The sequence below is a fragment of the Cygnus atratus genome, chromosome 7, assembly GCF_013377495.2.
Source record: "Cygnus atratus isolate AKBS03 ecotype Queensland, Australia chromosome 7, CAtr_DNAZoo_HiC_assembly, whole genome shotgun sequence".
Taxonomy (NCBI): domain Eukaryota; kingdom Metazoa; phylum Chordata; class Aves; order Anseriformes; family Anatidae; genus Cygnus; species Cygnus atratus.
Genome location: NC_066368.1, coordinates 19,524,478 through 19,551,924, shown reverse-complemented (window position 1 = coordinate 19,551,924; position 27,447 = coordinate 19,524,478). Strand labels below are relative to the sequence as shown.

The window sequence follows — 27,447 nt, the reverse complement described above, 5'->3', positions numbered from 1 at the left end:
GCATCTCAGGCACATCCAGCTCCACTCTCCTGCCCCGCAGACCGGCAAGAAGAGCTCTTCGAGCAACTTGCTCTCCAAAGACTGCAGAAGGATCTGCCCTCGTTTTCCCTGTGCTAAACATGACAAATGGTAAGTTGGGGAGTTCAAATGGTTAGAAGGGAGGTGGTTAGCTCTAAGATGCAGCTAGAGGGGAAGCAGAGCTTTTGTTAAGCTGTTTGAGGATGGGACCTTGCCTCACACAGATTGCTCATTTACTACATGTTGTCTTTGCCAGATTGTTCTGTGTGCCCTTCTGTACCTTTCCGGTCTTCCCTGCATTAACAAACATCAATTCAGTGCTGCATATGGGCAGCTACAGTCAGGTGTTAATACCTCCTGGAGTGCGGGCCTATGTGGACCTATGTGTTGCATGATTACTGTGACCAGGCACAGAGGGAGGCTGGAGGAGACTCAGCTGTGGTCTGGGAGCTGTGTTAGAGCACAATTGTGTCTGAAATTATATGCCTCCTTGAGAGAAAGTCTAAAACCTATTAATATGAATTTCAGGAACTGCCAGTTCTGGGTTAACATTTCTGTATGGTCAAGGATATTTCCAGCATAAAGGTATCTGAGCAGATGCCAGCTGACCACCTCCAGATTCCTATGAGGCTATTGGCTCTTAATCAGTAATCATGAAAATGGAGATCTTTTTGGCTTTTAGTGATCACTGGTGCTGTGTTGTTGTTAAGTGATAAGTTGCATCTGCTGTTCTTCTGCGTTGAGACATGACACAGGATATTTTGCCTGCTGCATACACAGAAAAGGTAGGAAGATATGTAAAAATAGTAAAAGTTTTATCTCCTGAACAGCTTCCACCACCTCATCATGGTATCTATTAAGAATGGAGTGCTGCTCAGTAGCCTTAAAATTGTCTGTGGCATCAGCTGGTGATTTTGATGTTAAAAGGGTCGTTGTTATACAGCTAATGGGTCTGAATATGAGGACGTACTTCAGCCACATGTTTATGTTAAGCAAGTATGTTTTGTTTTTAACTGTACATCTGCTGGACATTGCACAAGCCCCAGCCTGCTCCTCAGTAGCAGCAAGCTGCTGGTCAACATCCACAGTTTGGTGGCGAGGGGTGCTTTTCTCAGTGTCTGATGGGGCCTGGCTTGATGCAGGTGGCAGGGTGCTTTGCCTGCTCGTGCAACCTGTATATTTTCTAGTGCTTTTTGGTCACCTGGCTGATTCTTTGCACCCCAAGGAAACTGAGAAGTGAACATGAGCAATTGTTTAAAATCAAATTTTCAAAACTACCTAAATTGGGCTGCTAAATTTACACTGTAAAACCAAACACCAATTTGACACATACTTCAGCCATGCTGTAGGTAGCATCTGTAGTCACTACTGGTTTCTCATTCCTTCTTGACCCTGATCATCACCCTGTGGAAAGATTCATGTTTCAATTTACTGCTATACCAACCAAAATGTTAAGCCTTTGGGAACATGATCATTAGAGCTGGCTGGAGGAGGAATTGATTTTTTTTTTGTTGAAATACAAAAGAGACTTGTACTACAGTTTTGGGAAAAAGTCTGTAGAGCTTCACTGGAATTCTGATAGCATAGCTAGGATCTGAATTTTTGAGCCAAAAAAATGGCTTTAAATCTTTTTATTTTTATTTTTTCTTCAAGTAAGTTCGGAAAACAAAGATCGATATTTGACTTCAGAGTGTGAAAAAAAAAGAATAATTGATTGTAGAGAATTTCTCTCTGTGGGGACTGGTCTTTCCCCTTCCCTACTATTTCATTTGATTATGGATGAAGTCCTGTATTCAGTGAACTTGGAATTATAACAAGGACCTTGTATTTAGATGACTTAAGAGCAGCACACAGTTGCAATTACCTTAACACATGGGTGAATAAGTTTTCTAATGTGTTCACACCACATGCTTGTTCAGTGGTTTGTTTTACTTTAAGAAGAGAAGTACAAAATATCATGAGCTTAGGAGACATCAACAAAACAAGGAGAGAATATGGGGCGTTCTGAAAGGAATAAGACATAACAACTGTAAGATGACAGAAGCCAGTGGGGAGTGGTAAAATGAGAGGATGTCACAGGAAACCTAAGAGTTTAATGACATGCATCTATGGATGGATGGAGTTCGCATGGACCCAGACCTCAGATCTGATCCAATTGCAGCCCAGTTCTAATGAAAAAGGCTATAAATCAGTCCCAGGATTCTGATGAATCGTGCTTTGTGCTCATGGTCTGTGATATAACCATCAGTTCTTGATGGAATTATAACCATCCTGCTCACACTCACCTGCTATTTTCTCTGTATTAGGTTAACAATAGTAAATAAACTGCATATTAGATTTCAAGCTGAGCTGTTCGTGCCGAATGAATTCGTCTTGCCCACAGGCTGCCTTAATTTAAAACATATGTATTCATTTAAACCATGTTGCTTCCATACATTAAGCTTCTGTTGAGACAATATTCAATATTTTGTACAGACATATAGTTTGCTATGAGTTTGAATCAAAAATGTTCTCTGATAGATTTATTTATTTTTTGTGGAAGGTGGAGTGATAGAAATGAGGTGGACCATGATGGCTTTGTACAGCACTTAAAATTAGCACCTGAAAACAACACAAGACACTGTCTTTTCTTGTATGGGCAAAACCTTCACTAAAATCAAAGAAAGTTTTCTTTAATTGCAGGAAAGATGGGATTCTTGTTTAGTGAAAATACAAGTGAAGTCAGGAGGACCATTGTATGATAGTATATTTATCTCATGCAATTGCATGTGTCCCAGAACACAGACAGGTATTTTCAATTGATCCCAGTTCTAAGGCATGAAAGAATTTTGTATGACGGGGCAACCCTGGCTATATGTACAGACTGGGCGACGAGACACTGGAGAGCAGCCCCGCAGAGAGGGATCTGGGGGTTGTGGTTGACAGCAAGTTGAATATGAGCCAGCAGTGTGCCCTGGCAGCCAGGAGGGCCAACCGTATCCTGGGGTGCATCAAGCACGGCACTGCTAGTCGGTCGAGGGAAGTGACTGTCCCGCTCTACTCTGCGCTGGTGCGGCCTCACCTCGAGTACTGTGTGCAGTTCTGGGCACCACAGTACAGAAAGGACATTAAACTGTTGGAGAGTGTCCAGAGGAGGGCGACGAAGATGGCGAAGATGTCTTCCCTAGAGGGGAAGACACACGAGGAGCGGCTGAGGTCACTGGGCCTGTTCAGCCTGGAGAAGAGGAGGCTGAGGGAGGACCTCATCGCAGTCTACAACTTCCTCGCGAGGGGGAGTGGAGAGGCAGGTGACCTATTCTCCATTATCACCAGTGACAGGACCCGTGGGAACGGTGTGAAGCTGAGGCAGGGGAAGTTTAGACTAGACATCAGGAAGAGGTTCTTCACCAAAAGGGTGCTTGCACACTGGAACAGGCTCCCCAGTGAAGTAGTCACTGCACCAAGCCTGTCTGAATTTAAGAAGAGATTGGACTGTGCACTTAGTCACATGGTCTAAACTTTTGGGCAGACCTGTGCGGTGCCAGGAGTTGGACTTGATGATCCTTATGGGTCCCTTCCAACTCGGGATATTCTATGATTCTATGATTCTATGTAAAATAGAGTTTCTCCTAAGAAGAAATAAAGAAAAAGAAACACAGCCTGGTGGCAGACTCCAAAGAAATTATTTAGACCCCTAAAAATGAGTTCTTTTCACAAGTGCTGAGTACTGCCAACCCCCACTGTTGTTACGATACAGCTCCTAAGACTGGACATTGTTTGACTGCATGTTCTTGCAAAGAAATACTAAGAATATGCAGTAGGTCAAAGTGGCTCTTTATCTTTGTGCAGAGATAAGGGCTGCTGTTCCTCCTAGGAAACAGTGTCTTAGAAGCGGAAGGCTGTGCTTCTTATCATTCAAGTATGTGCCATAAAGGGGTAAAAATAGGGACATTGAGGATAAGAAAGATGAAACCAAGGCACCTGCTACCCACAGAAGGAAACTTGGGAATGAGACGAGATGGAGAGTCTCGTCTGTTTTGGAAACTGCAAAACTTCACTTAGAGGAGTAAATAATTTGCATTAAAGTGATCTGCAAAAGCCTCTGAGATTACTGACGTGAGAAAAGGCTTGCAGAATTTAGACTCCTGACTTTACCATGCAGACCAAATTCAGCTCACTGAGTTTTACAAAAGTTGAAAATGTCAGAATTGGATGACAGAGTTATATGTCTGTATCTATTAAACGTATACAGGACATCCTCAATCCCATAGGCTGCTTTGAAGATGCTTTGGTTTGTGACCTGAACTGATTTAAGAGAAAAGTTCAAATAAGGTATTCAGATTATATCACTGTTAGAAATAATGCATGGTTCTTTCAATCTCACAAAATTTTAATTCATGATACATAATGCAGACTATTTACAGTGATTGCCATTTTTTAAATGCCAGCTTTCCTTCAAAAGAAACAGCACCAACAGCTAGCCCAATGCTGTGCTCCAAACCTTGTTTGCAAGGATTTTCATTTGCATTACTAATGTACAGATTTACAGAGAGCAGAAAGGGGTGTATTCTTAGAGCTTCTGCCTTGTATACTACCTGCAGCCACATTCCGCCACTTTCATCCCTTCATAGTTATATATCAACGTGGGTACCCCAGCATCATCCTTATACAGAATAGAGATGGAATCCAATTTGGTTGGTACACAGCAGGCCTTAGAAGCTTTCTTCGGGTTTTGGAGGTGCACCAGAGTTTGGACAATAGCGTGTTTTGTTGGGGTAACGTTATCTGTCAGAGGGAAGAAGCAACCTCCTTTGCACTCAAAAGCCTCATAGTCTTTGGGAGCGATGATCCAGGAATCCCAGCCAATCTCCTCGAAGTTCACATGGAGGGAAGTTCTCCGGCAGTGGTTGGCTACGATGCTTCTCTTGCTTCTGGAGGAATGCCGGCGGGGCCCAGTGACGGCCTTTCCCTCTCGTGGTTCTTCTTCAGACGAAGTGTTGTTCTTTCCTAATTTATTTAGTACATTTTCTTGTTCATGAACAATCATCTCCCGGAGCTCCACTTTGGTCTCTTTTGTCCCATTGCTGCGGTCATTGGAGAACACTATTAACAGGGGCAGATTTTTTTTGTCAGGAGTAACACTGATATCCAGCTTCCCACAAGTGAAACCACCCAGAGCCTTACTCTCTATAACAACCTCTAGCTTGTTTTTAGTCTTCAGTTTGTCTGCCCTGACCCATCTTTTCACAGCGCTGGACACTTCAAACATCTCCCAGCCACACTCCTGGATACTGTGGGAAACAAGGAAAGATTTTGTGCTTTCTGGGTTTTCCCAGTGGTCTCCATCTAGAACATCATAAATGACCATGTTGCCTTCCAGTCTAGACAGAGACCCAACTTCCCTGTGACAGGAGATAAAAATTCTCAGTTCAGCTCTGGTGATTTCCTCATATCGTGGAATCGAGATGTTGAAGAGCAAGATGTGTTTCTGAAATGGATTTTCTTCTGGTGAAGCTAAAGAAACAACATCTGCAATAGGAAATTAAAACATGTGGTTACAGTGCTTCTGACTGTCCAAATAACTTGCTTTTCAAAGATGCAGGGTATATTTTGGGCGTGAAATAAGAACATGGTTACCTAGCAATAAAAAAATAATACTGTCTTCTGGCCAGGTTTCAGGGGCAGAGAGCGAAAAGTCAAAATGGAGGTCCCTGATGGTGGTGGTATTTTCACCAAGATTTCATGGTCAGGTGAGTATGGGGAGGAATGGAGGGGTAGCATCAAGAGTCTGCCTAGAAGAAGGTGTGGGTAGTGCTGGTCAATAGTAGGTGTGTAAATAAAGCATCTAAAGTGTTTAGATTTAGCATTTTCCTGAAGAGATTTTTACAGAAAGGATTCTCAAAAAAGCTGTGGGAATTTACCACTGATCATCGTGCAATGGGATGAACTGCTCGCCTAGTATGGAGAAGTATAGTACGTACTTGTCTCTTTCTAAGAATTAGTTGTGCTGAGGCTTTTGCCTCAGCTGTCTTCAGATAGCTTTGAAAGCAGCTTGGGTGACTGAGAGTTAGGGGAAATAGAAAAGCATTTGAAAAACCTGAATCAAAGCTTGAGGGTCTGTCTAATTTGGCACTTGGTGATAAACAGCCTTTCATGTCTGGGTCTGTTCCAGGCAGGACTCACCGAGCTTGTGTGATATATATATATATTTTTCCTGCAAATGTATGTGCAGTACCAGCAATCTGCCTTGGGAGGGGCAGATATTTGGCTGGAAGATCATATTGGTAATGGTTTAAAGTGATCACTGACTGATGTCTATTTAATGGTCAATGTAAGATAATTACTCAAGCATCATTTAGGGCAATTTTAATTGGTTACTTTTGACACTTGGCTACTTTTTACACTTTTTCAGCATTTACCCTCTAAAGCAGTCTGAGAGGAAAGTGGGATGTGGGAACTGTAATCTAGCTGTTATACTGTCTAGCTGTAATCTGGCTGTCATACTGTTAAGGTTTCTTTCCATTTCAGGACTAGGGTCACTGATTTGAGAGAGATCCCTATAGTGCTGTTACCTGCATATGTCTATTTTTTATATAAACAGATTCTCCCTGTTGCATTTCTGTCCCAAGAATTGCATTTACTTATAACTATTTTTTACTGCTTCTTGAGGTAGAGCTTTCAAAAATCTATTTATTGTTACACAGATCTTGATCTTTTGTTGTTGTTGTTGAGACAAGCTTGACTACCACTTTCGCTGTAAATCTGCCTGCCTAAACCAGAATCTGTGGGGAGCACTGCTGTTCCTTGCTTGGATCCAGAGACAAATTTCTCAGCTGGCTACTGTGTTTTTAAGGATGATAGGAGCCTGCCAGAAAGAAGAGCTTTCTTGCATGGATGTCTCAGTTATAGATGATCAAAAGTATTCTAACACAGAAGATCAGTGACAAATCTCTAGCTTGGAGAAATGTGGTTCATGTAAATGCTGTATTCAGGACATTGTCTCAGTTGATGCATTTGAGAAGAGAATATTGTACAATAAGAACATCAAAGAAGAAAACTTAAGGTAATGGTATTTTTTAAAGATGAATGAAATGATGGAGCAAGACTACAGTCCAAAATTTTAACCTGCTTAGTTTCTAAATAATCTGTAGAAGTTAGACACTCAGTTTCCTCAGAAATTCAAAATAATCTGAGTAACTGCTGTCCATATACTTCTTTAAAAATTCTAGTCCACATATTCAGGACTTCTCCTACCTTCAGTACTGAAGCTCCTCACAATGTTGGATGCGGGGATGGAGGACTTGTCCGCAGTGTATCTGTTGTATAAATCAATCATGAACTGTGGTGGTTCTTCCTTGGTCTTCACTTGTGAGGGGACCCTTGATAAATTCAAACTCCTTAGTAAATCCGTCTTCATATTCTCCAGGAAAGATTTAAAGTCAAAATGGGTCTCATCTTCCACTTCCCCAGGATCATGAATGGGTGCGTCAGACTTTCCCATAGCTGATAACTTGTCCCAGTTTTCCAAAGGCTTGCCTCTTGTCAGACAGGCAATGATATTGAAAACAGACAGTGCAGCTAATACTCCAAAATAATGCATTTCTTATATATTTACTTTCTGATGGAGAGACGAGAGGACAGGGGTATTTTAGCTGATTAAAAATATTGTACCATTACAGACAGAGGAAAGGAGATGGAAGTCAAACAACTGGAATGCCCTTTGCAAATAACTTTCTTGTGTTCTTTTCACAGTCTGCTTCAAACCCCAGCCTCTTGTCAGTTGTCAAGCAGATTGGTTGTACACTTGCCCTTATCTGAGTCATTGATGCCATGCTTCAGCTTCTGTTATCTAGCAAAGCTCTTAGTTAATGAAGATTCTGTAAACATCTGACAAACACATATGGCTGGTGGGAAGGACATTGTATATTGTAAAGAATCCACATTTCACTTAAGGGTCATCATTGCTTAATTACACTCTTTTGTCATTTCCTTTCCAACACAGACAGAAGCTTTCTTAGGGACGTTGAGAATTACACAGTTTTCATCAAGACTAGAAAACAGAGATCTAGAACAAAAATCCTCTATTGACTGTTAGTAAACAACATCTCACAAATCTCTGTCACAGTCCCTTAACCTGCCATCAGAAAATCTCCAGTAATTTGATGGAGACCTGCGATTCTGCAAGACATGATCTCATGGCAGTGCAAACAACCTTAAAACTTCTTCCGTTTATCAGCCAAGAGCTATTATTTGTACACAGTGAAATATCTGTTTTGTGTCAAGTTTGCTTCATGCTGTTTGCAGGCCTGTCCATTTGGAGTTTGATTCCTTTGGTAGATGGAAATTAATTATTGTTTTTATAGTATCTTACGTAATATATTTCTTAGATTCTTGATGGTCAGTCCAGTCCCAGAGCAACCAGTCATTATTTCAGTGACCTCAGAATAAAGACAGAACTAAGCCTTCTAAGGCTATGTGGAAAGTAAGAGGTCTCTGTGAAGATAAGGAAGATTATCTATGCAGATAATGTTACCCATGAAAAGAAGTGGCCAAGAGAAAAATACAAGTCTGATGATATCATTTCTCCTGATACAGAGGAAAACAAAAAGTGTATTTATAAGCAAAAATGGCACTTGTTATTTATCTGAATGAATCTCATTATCTAATCTAGTGATACATGTTCTGTCAGTATTATTAATGCATCATTTTTTCTAAGCACAGTTTAATCCACACTGCACATGTGCCACAAAGTCTGAATAGCATTAGGAGATCTTACATTGAAAAAAAAAATCGCAAAGATACAGACAAGATTTTGTCCTTTCTTCTCTAGTTTTGTAGCAGGGCATACACGGTGTTTAAAGTGAGCCCAGACTTCTCAAATGCTCACTTATGTATCTGTTCAATTGACAATTGGGATCCGAGAGTCTGGTTAACTATGTTCGTAAGCTGTAAAGTGAGAAAGGATTGCTTTGCACTGATCCTGTTCTCCTGAATTAGCAAGATTGGTTTGTTTTACTCAAGGCCCTTGTATCTTCTACCTGTGTGCAAGAGCCTGATGGCTTGTGTTTGGCTAAAGCATAACTTTTCAAGGGTCTCCAGAATCTATCTGAAAATGTCAAAAAATTTTTTTTTTTTTCTTTTCACTTTTTGTAGCACTTTTTCCAGAAGATTATCACTCACACTTAAAAAAAAATCCGGGTACTTCATTTATTGTTTCATTGTGTCTGCCTTTACCTTCTAGACACTAGTTCTTTCCTGCTGGCTTAAGGAGCCCCACAGTGCAGGCATTTCCCCCCCATCAAAGTACCTGCACAGTGTAATCGAGTTACTTCTCAGTTTGCTTTCTGATAAAATAAACAGTTAGAGAATGTATCTTACAGAACGTGTCTAAAAATGCACCAACTCTTCTTGTTTCTCTGTTTGTGTCTGAATTTCAGTGCCTTTTTGAAAAGGTGAACACTGGGGCTACACATGGTTTTCTAGTGGCAGTCCATCAGTACCACATGCAAAAATAAAATCTCCTTTTCTTCTGGGGTTTGCTCCACTGTGCATCTTTTAAGGCTTTCATGTAGCTCTTTTTACGTAGCATCACTGTGGATGCTCATATAATGCTGTAAGACCATGACAACCACCAAAACTGTTTTAAAAGTCATGATTTTCAAGGGTGCAATCTTCTGCTCAGTAGGAACAGCCTCCATTTCTTGTGCCTAGGTACAATGTTCTGCATCTGTCTACCTTGAAATGAGTTTTGATTATATAGAGTGCAGCTAAATCAAGATGTCTATACAAATACCTCTATCCTAAACGCTCCTATGCAAATGCTGTGGATGTTGTCATATACAGAATTGCAGTTCATATACAAAGATGTCACATAGTGTCAGGCCAAGTGTCATCTTTGCAGAAACTTTACAATGAACAGTTTTATTCAGTGACAATTGCTTTTGAAAGCTGCTCTTTGAGGTTTGGCAGTGAGACAGTTGTTAATTCATTTGGTAAACAAATACATTTATATTGTCCAGTGGTTCCTTCTAACTGTGCTGCCTTGTAAAAGTGAAGTGAAACAGTCCACAAAAAGCTAAGTACATTCTACCTGTTGCTTTTACCTCTGACAATTAAACTGTGATCTCAAAGAATGAAATGAATTTTGTTTTAGAAAAAAAATGTCCTTTAAGCTTCGCTGACTAGTATCAGCTGTTTTCCTGGCTTATCTGTCTTTAATCATCCAATATTACCATATCCTCAATTCTTTCAAGATTAATTAGTGGGATTATTTTAACCTGCTATTTTAAGTGTTTGTCAATGTAACTTTCTCAAGAAATTTAGACATTGAGTAGAATGGTTTATAGGATGGTCATAGAGACCGAAAAGACTGTTGGAAGAGAAGAACCAAGAGAGCAGTGATGCTGGTGTTTTCCAACAGCAGCCGACTGCATTTGTGCCATTTTAAAAATATTTTAAAGTGTTTAATGCAAAGCTTCCTTTTCTGAAGGAAGATTAGATGTCTAAATACCAAAGACACAGAAAGTAGTAGCCACTTCTAAACAAATAGTGGTTAAAGGCCTTGGTAACATATGAGAATTGACCGATACAGCTAAACCAGAAAATGCATTGTGACAAACATGGGTTTCTACTCGAAGTTACACTATTCCCCTAAATGAAACAAATTTTACTAATAAGAGAATTGTCTTGTTTGTGTAGTAAGGGAATGCCTTGATAGCTATGTCACTTATGGGTGTAATTTTTGTTTGCCTGTGCTAAATTGTAAAGTTATGCCAACAAACCTTTAAATGCATATTAGATCTTTAAAGGTTTTCTAGGTATCCTAAAGAGTGTAGGAGTAGTGTTTTCCCTTATATCCTATAGACCTTACAACAGATTGTACGATGGTATCTCTATTTTGTAATTGCTTGCATGGCACATCTTGGAAAGCAAATTTGTACTCAGTGACTAACTCAAGATACAGAAAAGATTCCCAGAGGAGAACAAAATGCAAAAGACCATACCATAAATACACTACACTAACATGTCATTCTGTTCACAGTTGATGCTAAATGGGATCAAGACGACCTACAAAGAAGGATAAATCTTCATGTAGAACAGAAATGGCAATGGCTTAACGTACTTTGAAAAGTGTTATGCTTATGGGTGTTCTGTGGGAACAAATGATGGATTTCTGAGAAGTTTCTCATTTTTCTTTATGCATCAGCATTACTCTGTCAACATTAGTTGAGTGTCTCTTGATTTATAAAGACACAAGACCCTACATTTTTAAGGGAGGTCTTTAATAGCAACAGTATGCAAAGGTTTGTCCTGGTAGTACCCGTGTAAATCCCTGTAATGCTTTTGGAGAAGAAATGCCTAGCAGGATCCTTGACCTTTTGGCAATTACTAGAAGGTCTTAGAGGTAACTACTACTTAATGAGAGCTGTTGGGAGGAACTGGGAAGAACTGTTGATAGAGTAACCTTGCAGACACTCCCACGTACGCAGAATCTTAGTTTGGTGTAGGTTAGCAGGAAGGGCCACATTTACACACTCCTGTTGTCTGGGAATCTGCACCCCATGAATATGGAATATTTATGGTAGAAATTACCTAGTGCCTTAGCTGGAGAGGAGCCTTCCAGGTCAAGTCATTCATCTGAGGGTAGTGCGCGTTTTGTCCTTTCTGTGAGCAATACCGCTCTAATAGGATAAGCTGGTACAGAAGGTTGGACTGTCCCTTGAGTAAGAAAGGCTCCACAGCTCGCTCTCTGTGCTACCTCACAGACCTCCGAAGTTTGTTCTGCTCCTGCTCTGCCCAGGTGGTCATACAGCAGGTGGGTGAAAGCAGAGCACATCACCAGCACATCCTGGCATGCAGGGATGCAGAGGAAGAGAATTGAGTGGCTCAGTAAGGGAACAGCAGGTCTTAGAGGAGTGCTGCAGTTACAGGGGCTACCACAGATGCATCAACAGAGGATTATGCAGGAGTTAGAGGGAAGCAGAGTTATTTCTGTTAAGACTTTTAATGGAACAACTGCCAAAGATTGTGTCCCATTTTGAAGTTCACTGTTGGAAAAAGAATTTAATGAAAGTTCTGGAAAGACTTCAGAAAAGAGCCATGAGAAATTGTTTTGAGACTTGGAATAATAAGAAAGTATCTATTTAAATCTTAGCCAAAATGTAATTTGACCTTGCTCTATATACTAAAAATACACAGTGAAAGTATTTTGGATAATAGACAAAAGGGATCTAATAAAAATAGGTTACAGTAAAATCCAGTGAATTGAAGCTTAAAGCTTAATAAATTCAGACTAGGATTAAGCCACTGCACTTGAACAAAGAGCACTAACTTTTGGAACAACTACTCATAGTCCAGTAGAAATAGTCCATCACTTGAAATCGTTAAAGCCAAATTTATGCAGGTTTTTCAAAGGTATTTCCAAGCTCAAAACAGAAGAACCATAATACATGGTACAGCAACTACTGAGCAAAGCTCTTCGAACTGTGCTGTGCAGGAGGTCAGTCTAGATGATCAGGGTATTCCATTCGTGCTTTAATCTATTGAAGCACATTATGACAAGCTTAACATGCATTTACGTGTTTCCATCTAATTACCACAATGTAGCAGAGTGGATTTATAGAAAGACAATTCAACTATTTTTAGATACTACTGTACCTTTAATTTATTAGCTTTTGTTAAAAGCATGTAACAATCTAGAGGATATAAAGTATAATTTACAAAAATATAAATCTTGGTTATTTTATTTTTAGTATTTCAACATATTATTATATAGTAGGTATTACTCAGAGCATATGTTTAACAACCTGAAATTATATCCAGCAAACCAAAATTGTGGGATATTATATATGTCTTTTGTAGAACAAATTATATATTAGGGAAGGGTAACCCAAAATGGCTGTATTATCATACTGTATATATGAAAGCTTATACAGTGCACTATACTTGCATCCTGAAGAAAATATACATATTAAGCCCTTTATTACAGCATTTTTCAGTATAAATATGCAGATTAAGAGAATGAGTGTTTTAGGCAAAAAGTTTCAATCTGTTTACAAAAGTGATATTCTAAAACAAGCCTGCCTTTGCAAATTCACTTCCCATCTCCTTGGTTAACTGAAGAGATAAAATAGTCAGTAAAAACAGTGTATAAAAACATATTTTAGTCCATTGATTATGGAAAACTTTACATTTAAATTTCTTACTAAATATCATGTTTCTTGGCTAGGTGGGTTAGGAAGATACTTGTAAAAGTACTGAACTCCTGGAAGGTAAATATATAAGACAGATGATGATCGTAAGACATATCCTTCCAGGTGAGCACGGGTATCGTTTTAACCTCTCCGCATGCTTTCTGTGGAGGAATTGCAGGGATCGTAGAGGAATTGTAAGTATCAACACAAGTGGATTCATCTCCCATTCACAACTTTCCCAGTGTGGTCAGGCAGGACCGGTAGGTAGGTCTTGTTAGAGATGTGTCTGTATGAACTTATCGGCAGGCACAGGTTTCCACCGACATATTGGGATATACCTTCAAAACAACGTTTTTATTCTCATCTAAGAACAGGACACTGAGGGAGCTCATTTTGTCAGGAACGCAGCAGGGCTCTGGGATGCCAGGAATGATTCCCACTGCTTTTACGATGCTCTGGATTGTAGCATGGTTTGATGGTCGGACAACCTGGAACAGAGAAGGAAATGGTTATTGCTTCATTTATGAGAAGCTGCTTTCCCAAAGCAGCTTGGAAAATGACACAATTATGTTATTTTTCTTGAAAAAATTAATATATGTGGTTGAGTCACAGGGCCATGCAACATAGCCATGCCCTCACATTTTCAGCTTTTCTGCAGAGCATGTATCCAAGTTTGTACTTCCTATGCTGCCTTCATAAATACCAGAGGAGGGCACTGGTGGCACAGCCAACAGTCAAGAGCTTAGAAAAAGAGCAATGTCCATGGCTGCACCTATTAAATGCTGGAGACAGGCATGCAGGGAAAAGGGCTAAGGTGGGGCAGACTTCTCAGTTGCAAGATGTGCTCTCGTGTTCTTAACCTCTTGTCTGACTGAGAAAATTGGCTACTGTATTTCCAAAGTAAATATGTTCCAGTACTGTTTCTCCTCACGTACACTGACCTGGAACTAGTTACTTTTTCCCTATACTAATTACTCTGATTTAAAAGAGCGCTCCAGAAACAGCCTCAACAGAGGGAAGTTGCTCTAGAATAGACAACCTCACAGAGACTTTTCAGATCATAAGCCCTTGCAAACTAGTACTGTTACCTACAGTTTCAGTAGTTTTCAGCAGATTTGGTGTACATGGCATCTGGGGGACAACAAAGAAGGACTTCACAAATCTCAACATGGAAGCAGATACTTTAAGTGAAAAGAATTTAATTAAATTAAAGCTTTCAGCTGTTCCTTAACTTAAGTGACATCATTTAAGTCATTACAAGGATGGACTGTGAAATCATCCTTTCTGCTTTGGTGTTTCAAGACAGCATACATATCAAGACAGTCCCAACAAGTGACCAATCTTGGAAAGAGCCTTTCTGTAATTAGCATGTGTTGACATAATTAGCAACAGTTGCTCTCTTAGATTTCAAAGCTGTCCAAAACCAAACAGCAGTGAATTAGCCTTGCAGCTGCTGCATGAAGTAGAAATAAGCTTCTATCCACATTGGCCATGCCTGCAAACCTGGACAGCAAGAGAGACAGAAGTAGCCTTCATGTATATAAGCAACTGCAGAGTTTAGAAATTCAAAGAACTGGAGCTTCTAGAATCTTAACTCTTGCATTAACCTTTACGAAAAAGCTCCTCAAGTACTCCTAGCTCCTTTATTATTTTATAGTGTTACTTGAAAGAATCACAGATCTTAATGGGCTACTGAAAGAATTTGTTGACCCCATGCAACGCACAACCATCACTGCCCTCAGTGCCAGTAGCTGTCATGTAGAACTCCTTTTTATGAACCTGCAGAAGATCCTACTAGGACCTTCTCCAGCCATACAGTCTCTAGGATCTGCAGGGAACAAACAGATGTGAGCCAAGTCTAGTGAGAGCAGCTGTCACCCCTGAAACCAGTTAGAAACAATTCAGCCTGAGTAAATCAAGCTACCAAGACGACAGCACTAATTAGGTTTCTAATGCCTGCAAGCATACACATTATGAGCAACAATGCTTAAAGAGAAAGCTGCTTATTATGGACTATTACTTTATAGAAAATCTGGATGCCTGAGCCCTACATCCACAGTGGAGCCAAGCAGCACACCCATCCCACATCCAGCCAGGCTCCAAATTTTCCAGCCCTTCTGGAAATCTGGCCCAAGTGCTTCGTGATCTTGGGTTAGGCTTCACATTAGCCTTTGTACCAATGTGCTAAAGTGGAAAGCTTGAAAGGCTTGAAAGACCGAGCTGAATGCCCAATAGTGATGGTACTGCGCAAGCACTTGATGAGTGAAATGCTGGCTACAAGTTAAATACAGCAGGCTAGGTTCTGCTCTTTCTTAACCTCTAGGACAGTCCTAGCTGGGGGAAATTCTGAACCTCAGAAAACAGGAGGGTGGTGATGTAGTTGAAAAGCAAGTCTGAAATACTTCAGCTCACCTTCTTCATGGTTTGTACCCCTTCTAAAGTCCGCTTTATCATGAATTTACCCATCAGAAAACACCCTCTGCCACATCTTAATAAGCAGTACTTCTTAGCTTCAGGAAAGTTCTGTTTTCATTTCAAGAATGGAATTCAAACCTGAAACTCATATAATAATTCTCTTACAAGGATAAAATCGAGTATTCTGATTACTGTAGATCAGGGAGAAGGTTTGTCCAAACACTTGTTTCTGACATTAAATAAGCCACCAATATGAACTTATTACACTGTTCCAGCTAAAAACACGTCCATTCTGTGTTAGTTCTGTTTCCTCTTCCATCATACTCATTTGCTATCAGGAAGCCAGGTGTGTTAATTTGTTTTCTTTTGTACGTATGTATTGTGCATTAGATTATGGCTGAGGACCCATATTCCCAGGCTGGGTTTTGCATTGGATAAGTTAAATGGTCATTGTGCTGCATAATCGTCCTATACTACAACAGAAGAGTGAAATTGTATATGAGCCTCTGCAAGCTTTAATTTTTACCAGACCATGTATGAATTTATGTGTACCTGGTTCAGCATTGGCCAGCAACACAAGAACATGTGGTCTGGGCAGATTTCCGCACCCCACCCTGAAATCTGGATTTCTACTGCTCCTGGACTTAAACGAGCCTGCATATCCTCTCTTCCTGCAGTCATACTACTGATTTCAACGCAAACACTCAGACTCCCTGTAGGGCAGATTCCTGTCTCAGATCTTTGATATTCTTTGTTGTAAAACACTATCAATTATTCATGGGCAGATTGACCATGTACAAAATTGGCAGTTAAATGAATAATCAGACCATTTGTAGGTAGAAATGTAAAATTATTAGTTTTTGAACATGCACATTATGCAGTGCTTCGACCCTTCCCCCTTTATTTGAAAACTCTGTAAAACGAGAGAATTTTTGTATTTCATGGGACTGCCAGAATTTCTACTTTTTGCTGAAGGGCAAGTGAGTTGGGAGTAGGCCAAATCAGAATTCCACTAGAATTCAAGAACTCTTTGCCTCTTTATTAGGAAATTTCACAGTGCTTCTCAAGGAGGAATTCAAAACACCAGAGTTAGAGTGTTACAGACAGCTACTTGGCATTTTCACCCACATATGGAAAAGCAACTTTTTTTCTAGTTTGAGCAGGATTTTCTCAATTTTAAGACTTTAACAAATTAAAGAAGCACCAGAGAATTTTGAGACAAATAACTGTAAATAGCATTCTTATTTTCAAAGTGACAGGCAGTTTCTTAAAGTATGTGTCACTACTCTGCATTTTTCTCCTAAGGTATTACCAGTAGAATTCAGAAATACTCTGATAGAGTAGCTTGTTTTATTAGCTTTAATACTGTCTACTTCTGCTGCCACACAGGAGTAGTTTGATGCTTTAGTGTGCATAACCATATTTTAATGGAACTGCATAAGTCTCTGCTGTGGTTTCAAGATACAAAATAAGAATTTCTAAGAGAAGTTATCTTACCTGAGACATTTTTCTTATGAAGTTGTTAAAAACAATACTACTTATTTTCTTCAGTCTAAACAGAGCATGGGGAGATGGGTAGAAGTCTAAAGGTAAAAATCTAGCTAATGAAGTAGCTGGAAAGGCAGAACAGTACTATTTTCAAGCTAACGAGTGAAAAGGCATACTACCTTAGGCATTGGAAATTCACATGTCCCTGCACAGTAGTAGGCATCAAATGATTTGGGAGATATGATCCATTCATTCCAGCCAATGTCAGCAAAGTCAACTTTCATGTATCTTCTTGAACAAATCCGTGGCTCATTCCATTGTTTTCGCCTTGCCTTCTTCATTGTTTTCTCATCAAAATTTAGCACCTGAGACTTTGCAAGTGTTTCTGTGTTTTCTTGCCCTTTTCTCCTTCTGTCTTTGCGTGAGCCTTTTGGTTTCAAGGACTTGTAGGCATTCTCCCATATGTCATGTTTGTTGTATTTGTTGTTGTTATACTCTACCTCTGGCAACTCATTGTTCTGAATAGAGCTAGAGAGGTATGTGTCCCTTCTCACTCGGGTATCAGTAGAAACATTAGGTGACAGATTTTGGTCCCCATCACTGGAAGGGAATGGGTCATAACGCTGTAGGGTGACGGCCACACTGTTGGGTTCAGAGATTGCAAGGTCATTGGCATAAACTAGAATATAAGGCAAATGGCTGGTGACCTGTTCGGGGAAGCCGTGGTGCTCCTCCCCAGAATCAAGCTCAGCGCAGAGGATGAGCTCTGCAGCCCGTTTTGATTCTTTTATGATGTGTGAAATGTCCTTTGCATGCCAAGCCCCTCGCCTTTGAAGAAACACGGTGATGTTCCCTTTCACTAGTCCATAAGCAGAATTCTGGGGGATGGTTTGGAAAATGAGGTTGAGGCGCAGGATGGGAGGCAGGTGAAGGAGGCGGCAGGATGAGTTCTTGGACCGTTTACAAAACACTTCCCGGTGCCGAGGGCGTTTGTCAGCATAGAAGTGAAATGTGGCAGCAAGGATCATCTCTGAGTCCTGCATGGATGTCAGGTTGAAGCAGTACAGCGGCTTCTGGGCCAGAAATTCTGCAAGAGAGCAAGGAAAACATGGATAAATATGAGACAAAAAAACGGTAGTCAAACCACTTATTCCTGAAAGCAGATTAGCAAAGTTTGTTTTTTGCTTGCTCACTTCAAACCAGAGAGTATAGGGAGCTTGTTGGACTCACTTCAGCTTAAAACTGTAGTGAATGGGAGGAGGAAAAAAAACTAACAATATTTAGCAGCAATATTAAATTTCAGAGGTGAAAAGAAACACTACTTATCCCATTATTCACAGATCAATAAGATCACAAGAAAAAAAAAATATGACCATCTGAAGAACATACTGCTCTCTTTAAGCTCAGACCGGTACTAAGAATGCATTAAGGGACTGTAATGGGTAACCATTAAGTTGGTGCTTGCTGCCTTCCAGTTCAGACATATGCTAGCTAGAGCCATCATTTGGATGAAACCACAGCAGGTTAGGATGTTCATCAGTTCCAGGACCACATACATAGTCTGGGAGTACTGATTGATATTCAAATAGTCAAATTCCATCCACACCATCTGTATTTCTTCTCATGCAGTGAAGTGGACCAGCCTGTCCTGATACCTGTATAACATTTCCATAGGTGGCAGAGCAGCTGACAAAGTGTTCTGTGATGACAGCCTGTTTGTTTCAGTCAGTTCAGGACAGGATTCCTATCACTAAACTTTTTAATCAATGCTAGCCATATTCACAGGTGCTCAGACTATGAAAAAAGTTGAGAGTTCAAATTCGGCTCAAGTCCTTGGAGTAGTACACTGCCAGTACTATCAGTTCTATACATAGAACTTGAATTCTTGCATCAGTGGGATAAAAGTGTTTCAAACACCAGAGCTCCCAGGGTTTCTGATGAATTGGGAATTTGGAATGAGTGCTCAGAGAAAAGAGATTTTATTTTTTCTAAATTTCTAATTTCTGCATTCCAAAGTGAAACAAATCCTTCAAAAGTCAACATTCTTTGTAGAAACAGTGAATCAATAGCTACTGAAGATCCAGAAACCTGGAAGTGTGGGCTTTTTAGGAATTGAGGAAGCTTGAGTTTTGGATGGAGCGTAGCCATATTTATTGTAATTCATCAGATCGCTCATGCTTTTACCAACCTATCAGCCAAGAATTGTTATGTTTTCCAGGCCTACTCTGAATTGAGCTGTATGAATTAAAGCTATGAATATTTTACTGACCGCATCTACCTCTGATCACTGTAGGCAGCTTCAAGTTCAGAATACAGGCAAGACGTATGGACGGTACATGCAAGAGATGAGTATAGAAAAAACAGACAAGTGGCCAAGGAAAAACACTTGCTGTTAGTAGGCAAGCCACCTACTAGGAGAACATTGCATTGCAGTAAGCGAAGATTAGCAATGCAGATTTACTGATAACATATTTGTGTTAAAACCAATATGCAGAGAATCTAGTTTAAAATATTTTAAGCTATGAAATTATGTTAGAGCAACTGTAAGCCTCTAGAGGCCAGAGTTACAGTTCCTGAGAAATCTTGATTTGCTTTTCTTGCACATTGGCATTATGATACTGTCTTAATTAAACTGCTGTTATTTTCTACTCTTCCCTGAGGCCTGGACTTCATTTGGAGGATGGGTGGCATTCAGTGAAAGAGCCTGAGCTGGAAGAGGCAATTTTTGCAGGAGGGCTTCATGGCTTAGGCAGCTGTTTGCTGCCATGAAGACCAATTCCCATATCTCAGCAACCTAGATGAAGTTGGACAATAACTTGGTATTTCACATTTGGTCACAAGCTACACTCCAAAGCCACTCATGACTTAACTGTGCAACTAACTGTGGTCAATTGTTGCCATTTTCTAAAGCTAAAAAGTTCCCTGAAAACAAGAAAAAAGTCTATGAACTAATTTGCATTGAACTAAGGCAAAACTTGAACTGCATGCCCATCTCCCAGCTCCTTCCCAGAGAAATAACCAACTCCTGTGAACACAGGTGGAGGCAATCAGATGTTTGTGAAGCATTTCTCCTGAAGTTATTAGTACTGCTAAAGAAACATGAAGTTATATTTGGAACATGTGCAAAATTCATATGCTATATAGCAATTACTTTGCATTAATACCTAATGCTTCTCCATATTCAGCAACCCCAGTCAACATCACCCATACCCTGTAAGTGATGTGTGGTTTCTCAGGGCTGTGGTAATACAACTGTGTAATTGAGGAGACCTCGGTAGCATGACAAAGGAGCAATGTCAATCCAAAATCCAGTGAGAGGCCTCATCTTGGCAACCCTATCTTGAACACTGACGCTAGAATGTGCCCAGAGAGCTTTAAGCTGCAGCGCAGGAACGGAGGGTTACAGGTTTTCTGAAGAGTATCTTTTTTTTAATAAAGTAAATCCATTGCTTGGGATAACAAGAGGGAAGTTATTGTAGGTGTAGTCTGTTTTGCTTGTCTAGATAAGATCAGAAATATCATCTGTATTTCATAAGGAACAGATGTTCCACATGTCTTGTTAGAAGACCATGCTGATTTCTTCTCTCAGAAGAATGCTAGAATTTCTTTGAGGAGATAAAGAAAACACTCTGCAAAACAAGCTTCTCCCTGCCCTTGGTCTTGTGTCATTCCATGGTTGATTTCAGACTGCTCATCACTAGGTTGATGAATCACAAAGAAATAACATTTATTGTCATAAAAAGCATTGCAGAGGAGCTTTGGCTTTCATGCCATGTTACTAGGGAGAGACAAGATCCCACAGAGAAGGGATACAGATGGAACACAGGAGACAGGAGGTTTGGACACAGGTGTGCATGATGCTAGGCAAGTTACCGTGCTAGCATCTCTCTGCCTTAGTTTTGTGATCTGACAGATGAGCAAAATACCAGTGTGTAGTATACATGGGTAGGAAACACTACTCTGGTGTTTTAAAACTAAATTTAACCACTTGGATGCAAATTGCTTGTTCAGCAGAATAGCTAAAAAAGAATATGGAAATGCAAGAACTGTCCCACCAAAAGGGGCTTGTGGCCCAGGACCTTGCTTGGGTAGCAGCCAGCATCAGCTGCTCGGTTCATTGAGAAGGAAGAGCAGCAGTACGAGGTCACGGAGCAACCATCCACCATGGCAGCTTCTTCCTAACCCTGTTAGTTAGTGGCTGGCTACAGGTCTAATGCATGGAGATTTCCCTCCCAAATGGCTGCAGTTGCCTTACATCCTAACTCCTAGGGGTCTGTGTGTTTTAACAGCCACAGCCTTCTGTAGGATCTCCTCCTCCTAGCAGGAGGACTTGTAATATTGCATCTAACATAGGAAAGATTTAATTCATGCATTACAGATAAGAGTTACCGTGTGATATTCTAGTAACCACTCACTACTAATTCATCAGATGTGCCTATAAAATCGGTACTTAAGTGTAACAAGTGCTGTTCTGGAAGCTGATCTAATTCTTATTTCAGAACCGAGATGCTAGCTATAACCTGTAAGAGCTAACCAAAGAAGGAAGAGACATTTTCCAGAAACGTTATTTTAAGTATCCTTGGCAAAGGATAACAAACGTAGAGAACATTAACTGAGCAAACAACTGATTTTAAAGAGAGGGGGCGACAACGAAAGCGCAGTTCCGACCCGGTACGCGCTGTTGCACCCTCGTAACGAAGCCGAGCAGAGCTGGGGAGCGGGAGAGAAACCCCCCTTCTGCTCGGGGTGAGGCAGCGCAGCGAGCTCAGTGCCCCAGCTGCGAGCTGCCCGAGCCGGTCCCACGGGCGGCACCGCTCCCGCTCGGGAGCCGCGGGGAAGGTTTTGGTCCTCGGGGGAGGCGCAGGTCCTCCCCGCGGTGCCCCGGGCACCTCCCGTGTGCTCGCCCCTAGCAGCGGCAGCTCGCCAGGGTGACCCCCTCGGGGCAGATGCTTTCGGTTGAGGGCAAGGGGCAGCGGGACCCGGCCGGGTGGCACCGGGGACCCCGGGACTCGCCCCGGCGGCGCCGCGAAGCCCACGCAACCCCCGGGCAGGCTCCGGCCGCCTCCCCGAGCCCCCCTTACCTGGCGTAGCTTTGAAGCTGCGCACCGTGTTGCCGTCCCCGGGCCGGCTCCCGTGCCGGTTGTACTTCTCGTAGAGCTTAAGCATGTGGACAGCGACCATGTCCTGGGCGAGGCCGCCCAGCGCGGGGGGCGGCGGCGGGGAGCCCCCGCGGGGGGCTCTGCCGGCGGGGCAGGCGGGGGGCCGGCCGGCGGCGCTTCCCCCGGCGGCGGGGGGAAGGCGCAGGGCCCAGAGCAGGAGGCAGCAGCAGCAGGTCAGGCGGCCGGCCATCGGGGGCTGCTGCTGGGGGCCCGCGGGGACCGAGCCGCTGTGTCCCGGGGCGGGGGGGGGGGGGGCGGCCCCCCGCTGTTAACGCCGCTGCCGAGCCAATCCCCGGGGCTGGGGAGCCCTCGGGAGGGGCCGCCGCGATCCTGGCGAGCGGCGCGGCCCCGCTCTTTTAAGCGGAGCGGGGCGAGGCCCCCCGGAATTAGCGGCCGGCCGCTGATTGGAGACGCGCGGCCCGCCGGGGGCACGGCGAGCGGCGGGGAAATCGCGCCCCGAGGCGGAGAGCGGGCGGCGGTGGGTGGAAGGGAGGAAGGAAAAGGGGAAGGGAGAAGAGGAGAAGGGAGGAAGGGCCCCGCTGTAACCGCGGTCGCTTCCCGGGGGCCGGGGAAAAGGCAAATCCCCGGCAAGAGCCAGCGCGAAGCAACCGGAGCGCAGCGGGGCACTGCTCGCTCCGGGCAGGCGCTCACGCAGTTGGGTGAAGGGGGCAGTGCCCGGGCAAACTTTCCTCGCTGGGCCGTTTCCACGGGGGATGTGAAGGAGGAGAGCACCCGGGCGAAGTTCTGCAGGGCTGCCACGGCTTAGGTCGGAGAGCGGCGGTTTAGAAGTGGATGGTGCGCGGTGTGCTCATCCATCAGGTGACAGCAGCTCGGAGCCAGGCTTAGAGTCACCCAGCGGGCGCACCAGCCGTCCTAGGGCAGGCAGCCTCCGAGGGAGAGGGCTATATTCCTAGGGAGTTTGTTCATTCCGCCTCTTTTTAAATCTTGTCCTCCCGTAGCCAAGACAGTTACTTTTCTTGGAGAGTATACAATGCAATAATTGAAAAATTGTTGGAAAAAGCTACTGTTGCTGTGTATAACACAACTCTTTTGTGATTTTTTTAACCTTGGAGTGTCAAATCTGAGCAGATACTATTGAAAGCCTCTGAACCACAAGTTTGTAGCTTTTGGATCATCGCAAAGAAAGGTACGATTCATTTTTAAAATTAGCACCAGGCCACATCTCTCTGTGCCCCTTCAACGTCTGAAATGAACAATTTGCAAATACAAATTTGTCCAAATGTATGTTGCTAAAATATCAAACCTCCCATTAATTACTCTTTGCTTATAAATAAGCCAAACCATCCTTTGATGCTTTTTTTTTTTTTTTTTCTCCATGGTAGCATGCTCATGACCTCCACTGGGGGTGTGAGCGAACCTTTTGTTGTTTGTGGTTTTTGTCTGTACTGTTTCTATACAATCAAGGTCCTGTGAAAAGGAGGAAGAGGCAGCAGGAGGTAGGAACAAGCTGGGCTATTTTGGACCAATGTCCCATTAAAACGTTCTCTCTCTCCTTAACTCACTCCAAACTCCTATTCAGGCATACACTTTGTATCAGTCTTTAACCTGCACTAAAACCTGTAGGACACTGATACTTTGACATTGTTGGGAAAGAATTAAAGAATCAACCAGGGATGGCTAATATTTCTTGCCTTATTTTATTGCAGAACAGCAGGAATTCTAAGTCTTTAAAGCTCTGGTACTTTGACTCTTTTATGCAGCTGAGATGATGAAATAAAAATGTGTTTGGTAAAGGAATTCAAATTAGCACTGGGTCACATAATTCCCCTGTTCTGAATATGGCCAATCAATGGCATCTCTAAGGCATCTAGCGGCAAGAGCTATGCAATTTCTGCTCATGCAGAATAATATTCCTAGCGTGGAAATTTCTGCTAATTAAAGCTCTTGCCAAGTAGAGTCTTTTTCTTTTTTTTTTTTTTTTTTTTTTCTTCTTCTTCTTAAATAGCTCAACTCAAAGCTTTGCAAGCCAGGACTTGGAGAAAGTTTCCCTGTAGTTAGAGCAATGCATTCAAGATTTTAAATTGCAGATCTAAGCTTCCTGCTAAAATCATCAAGATATAAATAGCATTACACACAGTTAATAACATCTTATATAGAAAAACAAAAACAACCCAAATAACATTTTCTTTCATTAGAATTAAAGACATCTATACAAAGGAACTGTTGCGATCTGTGCCTCTTTTGTTGTAGAACACAGATGTAGGAAATATATACAAAATATATAGGAGGGGAGATACATCACCAGGAAGGGAATCTATTCCTTTTGTTCTATGGTAAAATTGCTTACTAACTCCCTTTAATGTTAGAACTTTAAAATCTGCATTAAAATAGTTTTGCCTGACCCTTTTTATAGTAAAGTCAGTGGCAGGGATAATGATGGTTAAAACTTCAGGGAAGTTGATGAAACAAATTATTACTGAATTTGGGCTTCAGTCCAAATTTCTGGTTATTACTTATGGTAGGATGTCTCATTCATTTTTTCACTCACAAAAATACCATGCTATGTATAATGCTGTGCAATTAGCTAGGACCGTACAGGACCATTCCTTAAATATGTTACACGTTAATTGGAAATAAACTGGATGGAATGCAGTGGGCTGCAGGTTCTCCTGGAAACTGATGGCAGAACTCTAAAAATCTCATCACATACCTTCCAAAATCACACGGTGTGGCAAGAATGATATATGGTCAGTAAAAAAACGTTTCTATATGTTGTTCAGTTTTTCTGAACAATAGTGAAATTATCTTCACGCCCCAAAAAGAAACAAAGCAGCACAATGCTGTTGAGGTGTTACAGCAGGTGGAATGGTCAGAGCTGATTCAGAGCCCTGGAAGGCTCCTAATTTTGAGAGGAGAAGTTTGGACATATCAGGCAGTGCCCACTGTGGGCAGTTTCCCTGCTTTGCCTCTCGAGGAGCAGCGCTCACTGTCGCAGTCCATCCCATCAGCTCAAGAACAAGCTCCCACCTTGGATTTCCGCTCTGGATCCACACGTTCATCTTCCAGTCTGCTGCAAGCACAAACCTTAACCCTGCTAGGTTTTCCATCCTTCATCTTAGTGACAAAAGTTTATTTTGTCTGTCTTGCTAAGAAGCAAGATTTGCCTCTATTCACCTGCTACCACACTGTCTACAGTGTATAATTACAAAAAGTAAGGAAGTAGGAACCAAGAGGCACAGACTTGTTTCCCATCATTTGGTGACACTCTTTGATTGCTGCTAGGACATCAGACTAGGTTTTACAGTGATCCCTTTGGGAAATGAAAGAAAATATGCTGTGTCTTCACATCTGTGAAATGGTAATCTTTACCTCAGATGTGTGATGTGAGGACAGATGAATGCAAGTGTGAGATGTATTGATGGCTCTAGACAGGTACATACCTAAGGATTGTTGGTGTAGTGCAGTTTCTGAGTGTTTTCCCAAATGCTAGGTGTTCATACGTACACTAAACAAGATGAACGATCGTTAACAGCAATAAAGATCAGCTCTGTAGTTAGTTTTATCAGGCCTGGAGAGCACCTGTAGGCCCTAACTGCCCTGAGCAACATCACCTGGGGCCTCCAGCCCCAACCTGAGCTCATGGCCCTGGAGCACCATTTAAGCCCAGACCGAAGGCTTTACCCTTTGTTTGCAGGATGTTCCTGAGTGTGTCTATTTCCAGTCTTGTTCATGAGATGCTGTTTGGATTTCTTGGGTGATCTTTGGACTTACTGCTTTTACTGTCTCATCAGCAGACTGGCTATAGGACCTGTGGCTGTCACTGCCCTGCTCTGCCCACCCAGCTCAGGTACTGTGGGGCTGTGCTTGGTGGGGAGGTTCCTGCCTGGCTCCTCTAGGCTTGCTTTTTCTTGGGGAAGGGGGGCTTTCACTAGTCCCTGAGTAGTTAATCTGTACCTCTGCAACCCAACTGTGCTCACAACAATCCCTATATTGTCCTAAAACACCAACAGTGCTACTTGCAGGCCCTGTAAACTGAGAGAAACCTGGCAAAGTCCATATACCGGGGAGCTTATACTTAAGCACAAGAAACAGCATTCATGTTTTCATTGCAGTGTCTATGTTCCAGGCAGCGTATCTGAGCTGGTTGTGTTAGGCTGCCTTTGTAGTCAGTGGGGGAGAAGCAATGATGGTTTCAGCATAATTTGTTGCATCCTATAGTAGGTGCCCAAAGGTGTTCGTAAGGTCTGTTCTCTCGGAGTGCCTGTAGCTCCTCATTGATTATAAAAGAAGTCGTCTAGCTAAGATGTATGGGACATGAATTTCACTGTAAGGGACTGAGTGCGTGAGGTGGAGAGCACCTTCCTCTTTCATTAGTTTCACTAGAATGTGATAGCACATGGCACTACTCATCCTCAGGATTAACATTTTGCACAACTGGACTTAACTGAAGTTTCTCTTCATCTAATTTGCATTTAACAGGTATTGGTATATTCATGTCTTACCCTGTGAGTAATGAAAATGTCCCAAGTATCTCTTTTCCAGTTCTGTCTCACTGGGAGGTTGGGATATGTTTTTCTATATTGGAAGAATTTCAGAAAAAACTTTCTTTATGATGGGGCTGCCTATATGGAGTCACAGACTTGTGTTTCTGCCTTGAGGTTTGCTGCTCGTGCTTCTAACGAGGATAGCCTAGGCAATCATCAGACAAGCGTATCCCATTCTGTTGCTACTCACAAGCTGCTAGGCTCTGCTGGAGATTTTTCTCTATCTGTAGGTTACTAAATGCAATCCCTTCATCTTGGCAGTTTAATCTAGCAGAGATGTCAGCAGGTATCAGCAAAAGTAGAAATTCTGTGACGTTACTAGGCACTGGCCTTGAAATATAGGTAATGTTTTATTTTACAGCAGGCACTTTCAACTTCTCAGTGACCCATGCACCGCTACATAGAGTCATTTAGGGAGAAAAAGGATAGATGTTTCTTTCCATTAAGAAAGGGAAATGAACTTTCCCAGTGGAAATTCCAGTGGTAACTCATATGAGTTGCAGAGCAGGTTGGTAATGCTGCCTTGGGACTCGTGTGAACTGCAGTAGCTCCTGTCATTGTCTGAGAGGCATCTTGTTGTGAGATGCTGTGTCAGGCTCCTGTACTTTCTGGGGTATGTACCCTCTCCTTTTGTGGGATGGAAAGCCACAGACCAAGCAGGAGGGGAGCATGAAGCAATCCAAACACTCA

The 27,447-nt window shown here is 42.1% G+C and overlaps 2 protein-coding genes across 2 annotated transcripts; both read right to left on the bottom strand.

Annotated features, from left to right (window-relative positions):
- Positions 1 to 4,588: 4,588 nt before the first annotated feature.
- On the bottom strand, positions 4,589 to 7,597 carry GDF2 (growth differentiation factor 2). Its single transcript, XM_035538231.1, has 2 exons — positions 7,252 to 7,597; positions 4,589 to 5,526 (listed from the first exon to the last, which is right to left on the bottom strand). The coding sequence occupies exons 1-2, from the start codon at positions 7,595 to 7,597 to the stop codon at positions 4,589 to 4,591; spliced, it is 1,284 nt and encodes a 427-aa protein (XP_035394124.1).
- Positions 7,598 to 13,486: 5,889 nt separating this feature from the next.
- On the bottom strand, positions 13,487 to 22,442 carry GDF10 (growth differentiation factor 10). Its single transcript, XM_035538347.1, has 3 exons — positions 22,175 to 22,442; positions 17,273 to 18,180; positions 13,487 to 13,678 (listed from the first exon to the last, which is right to left on the bottom strand). Exons 1-3 carry the CDS (start codon positions 22,440 to 22,442, stop codon positions 13,487 to 13,489), a joined length of 1,368 nt encoding a protein of 455 aa, XP_035394240.1.
- Positions 22,443 to 27,447: the final 5,005 nt, after the last annotated feature.

Excerpts from the sequence above, each read along its gene's own strand:
- GDF2 (XM_035538231.1), bottom strand. The coding sequence starts at position 7,597 with ATGCATTATTTTGGAGTATTAGCTGCACTGTCTGTTTTCAATATCATT. Across the intron at positions 5,527-7,251 it reads GAGGAGCTTCAGTACTGAAG|ATGTTGTTTCTTTAGCTTCA; the intron begins GTAGGAGAAGTC and ends TTCCTATTGCAG.
- GDF10 (XM_035538347.1), bottom strand. The coding sequence starts at position 22,442 with ATGGCCGGCCGCCTGACCTGCTGCTGCTGCCTCCTGCTCTGGGCCCTG. Across the intron at positions 18,181-22,174 it reads CAGCTTCAAAGCTACGCCAG|AATTTCTGGCCCAGAAGCCG; the intron begins GTAAGGGGGGCT and ends GCTCTCTTGCAG. Across the intron at positions 13,679-17,272 it reads GTGAATTTCCAATGCCTAAG|GTTGTCCGACCATCAAACCA; the intron begins GTAGTATGCCTT and ends TCTCTGTTCCAG.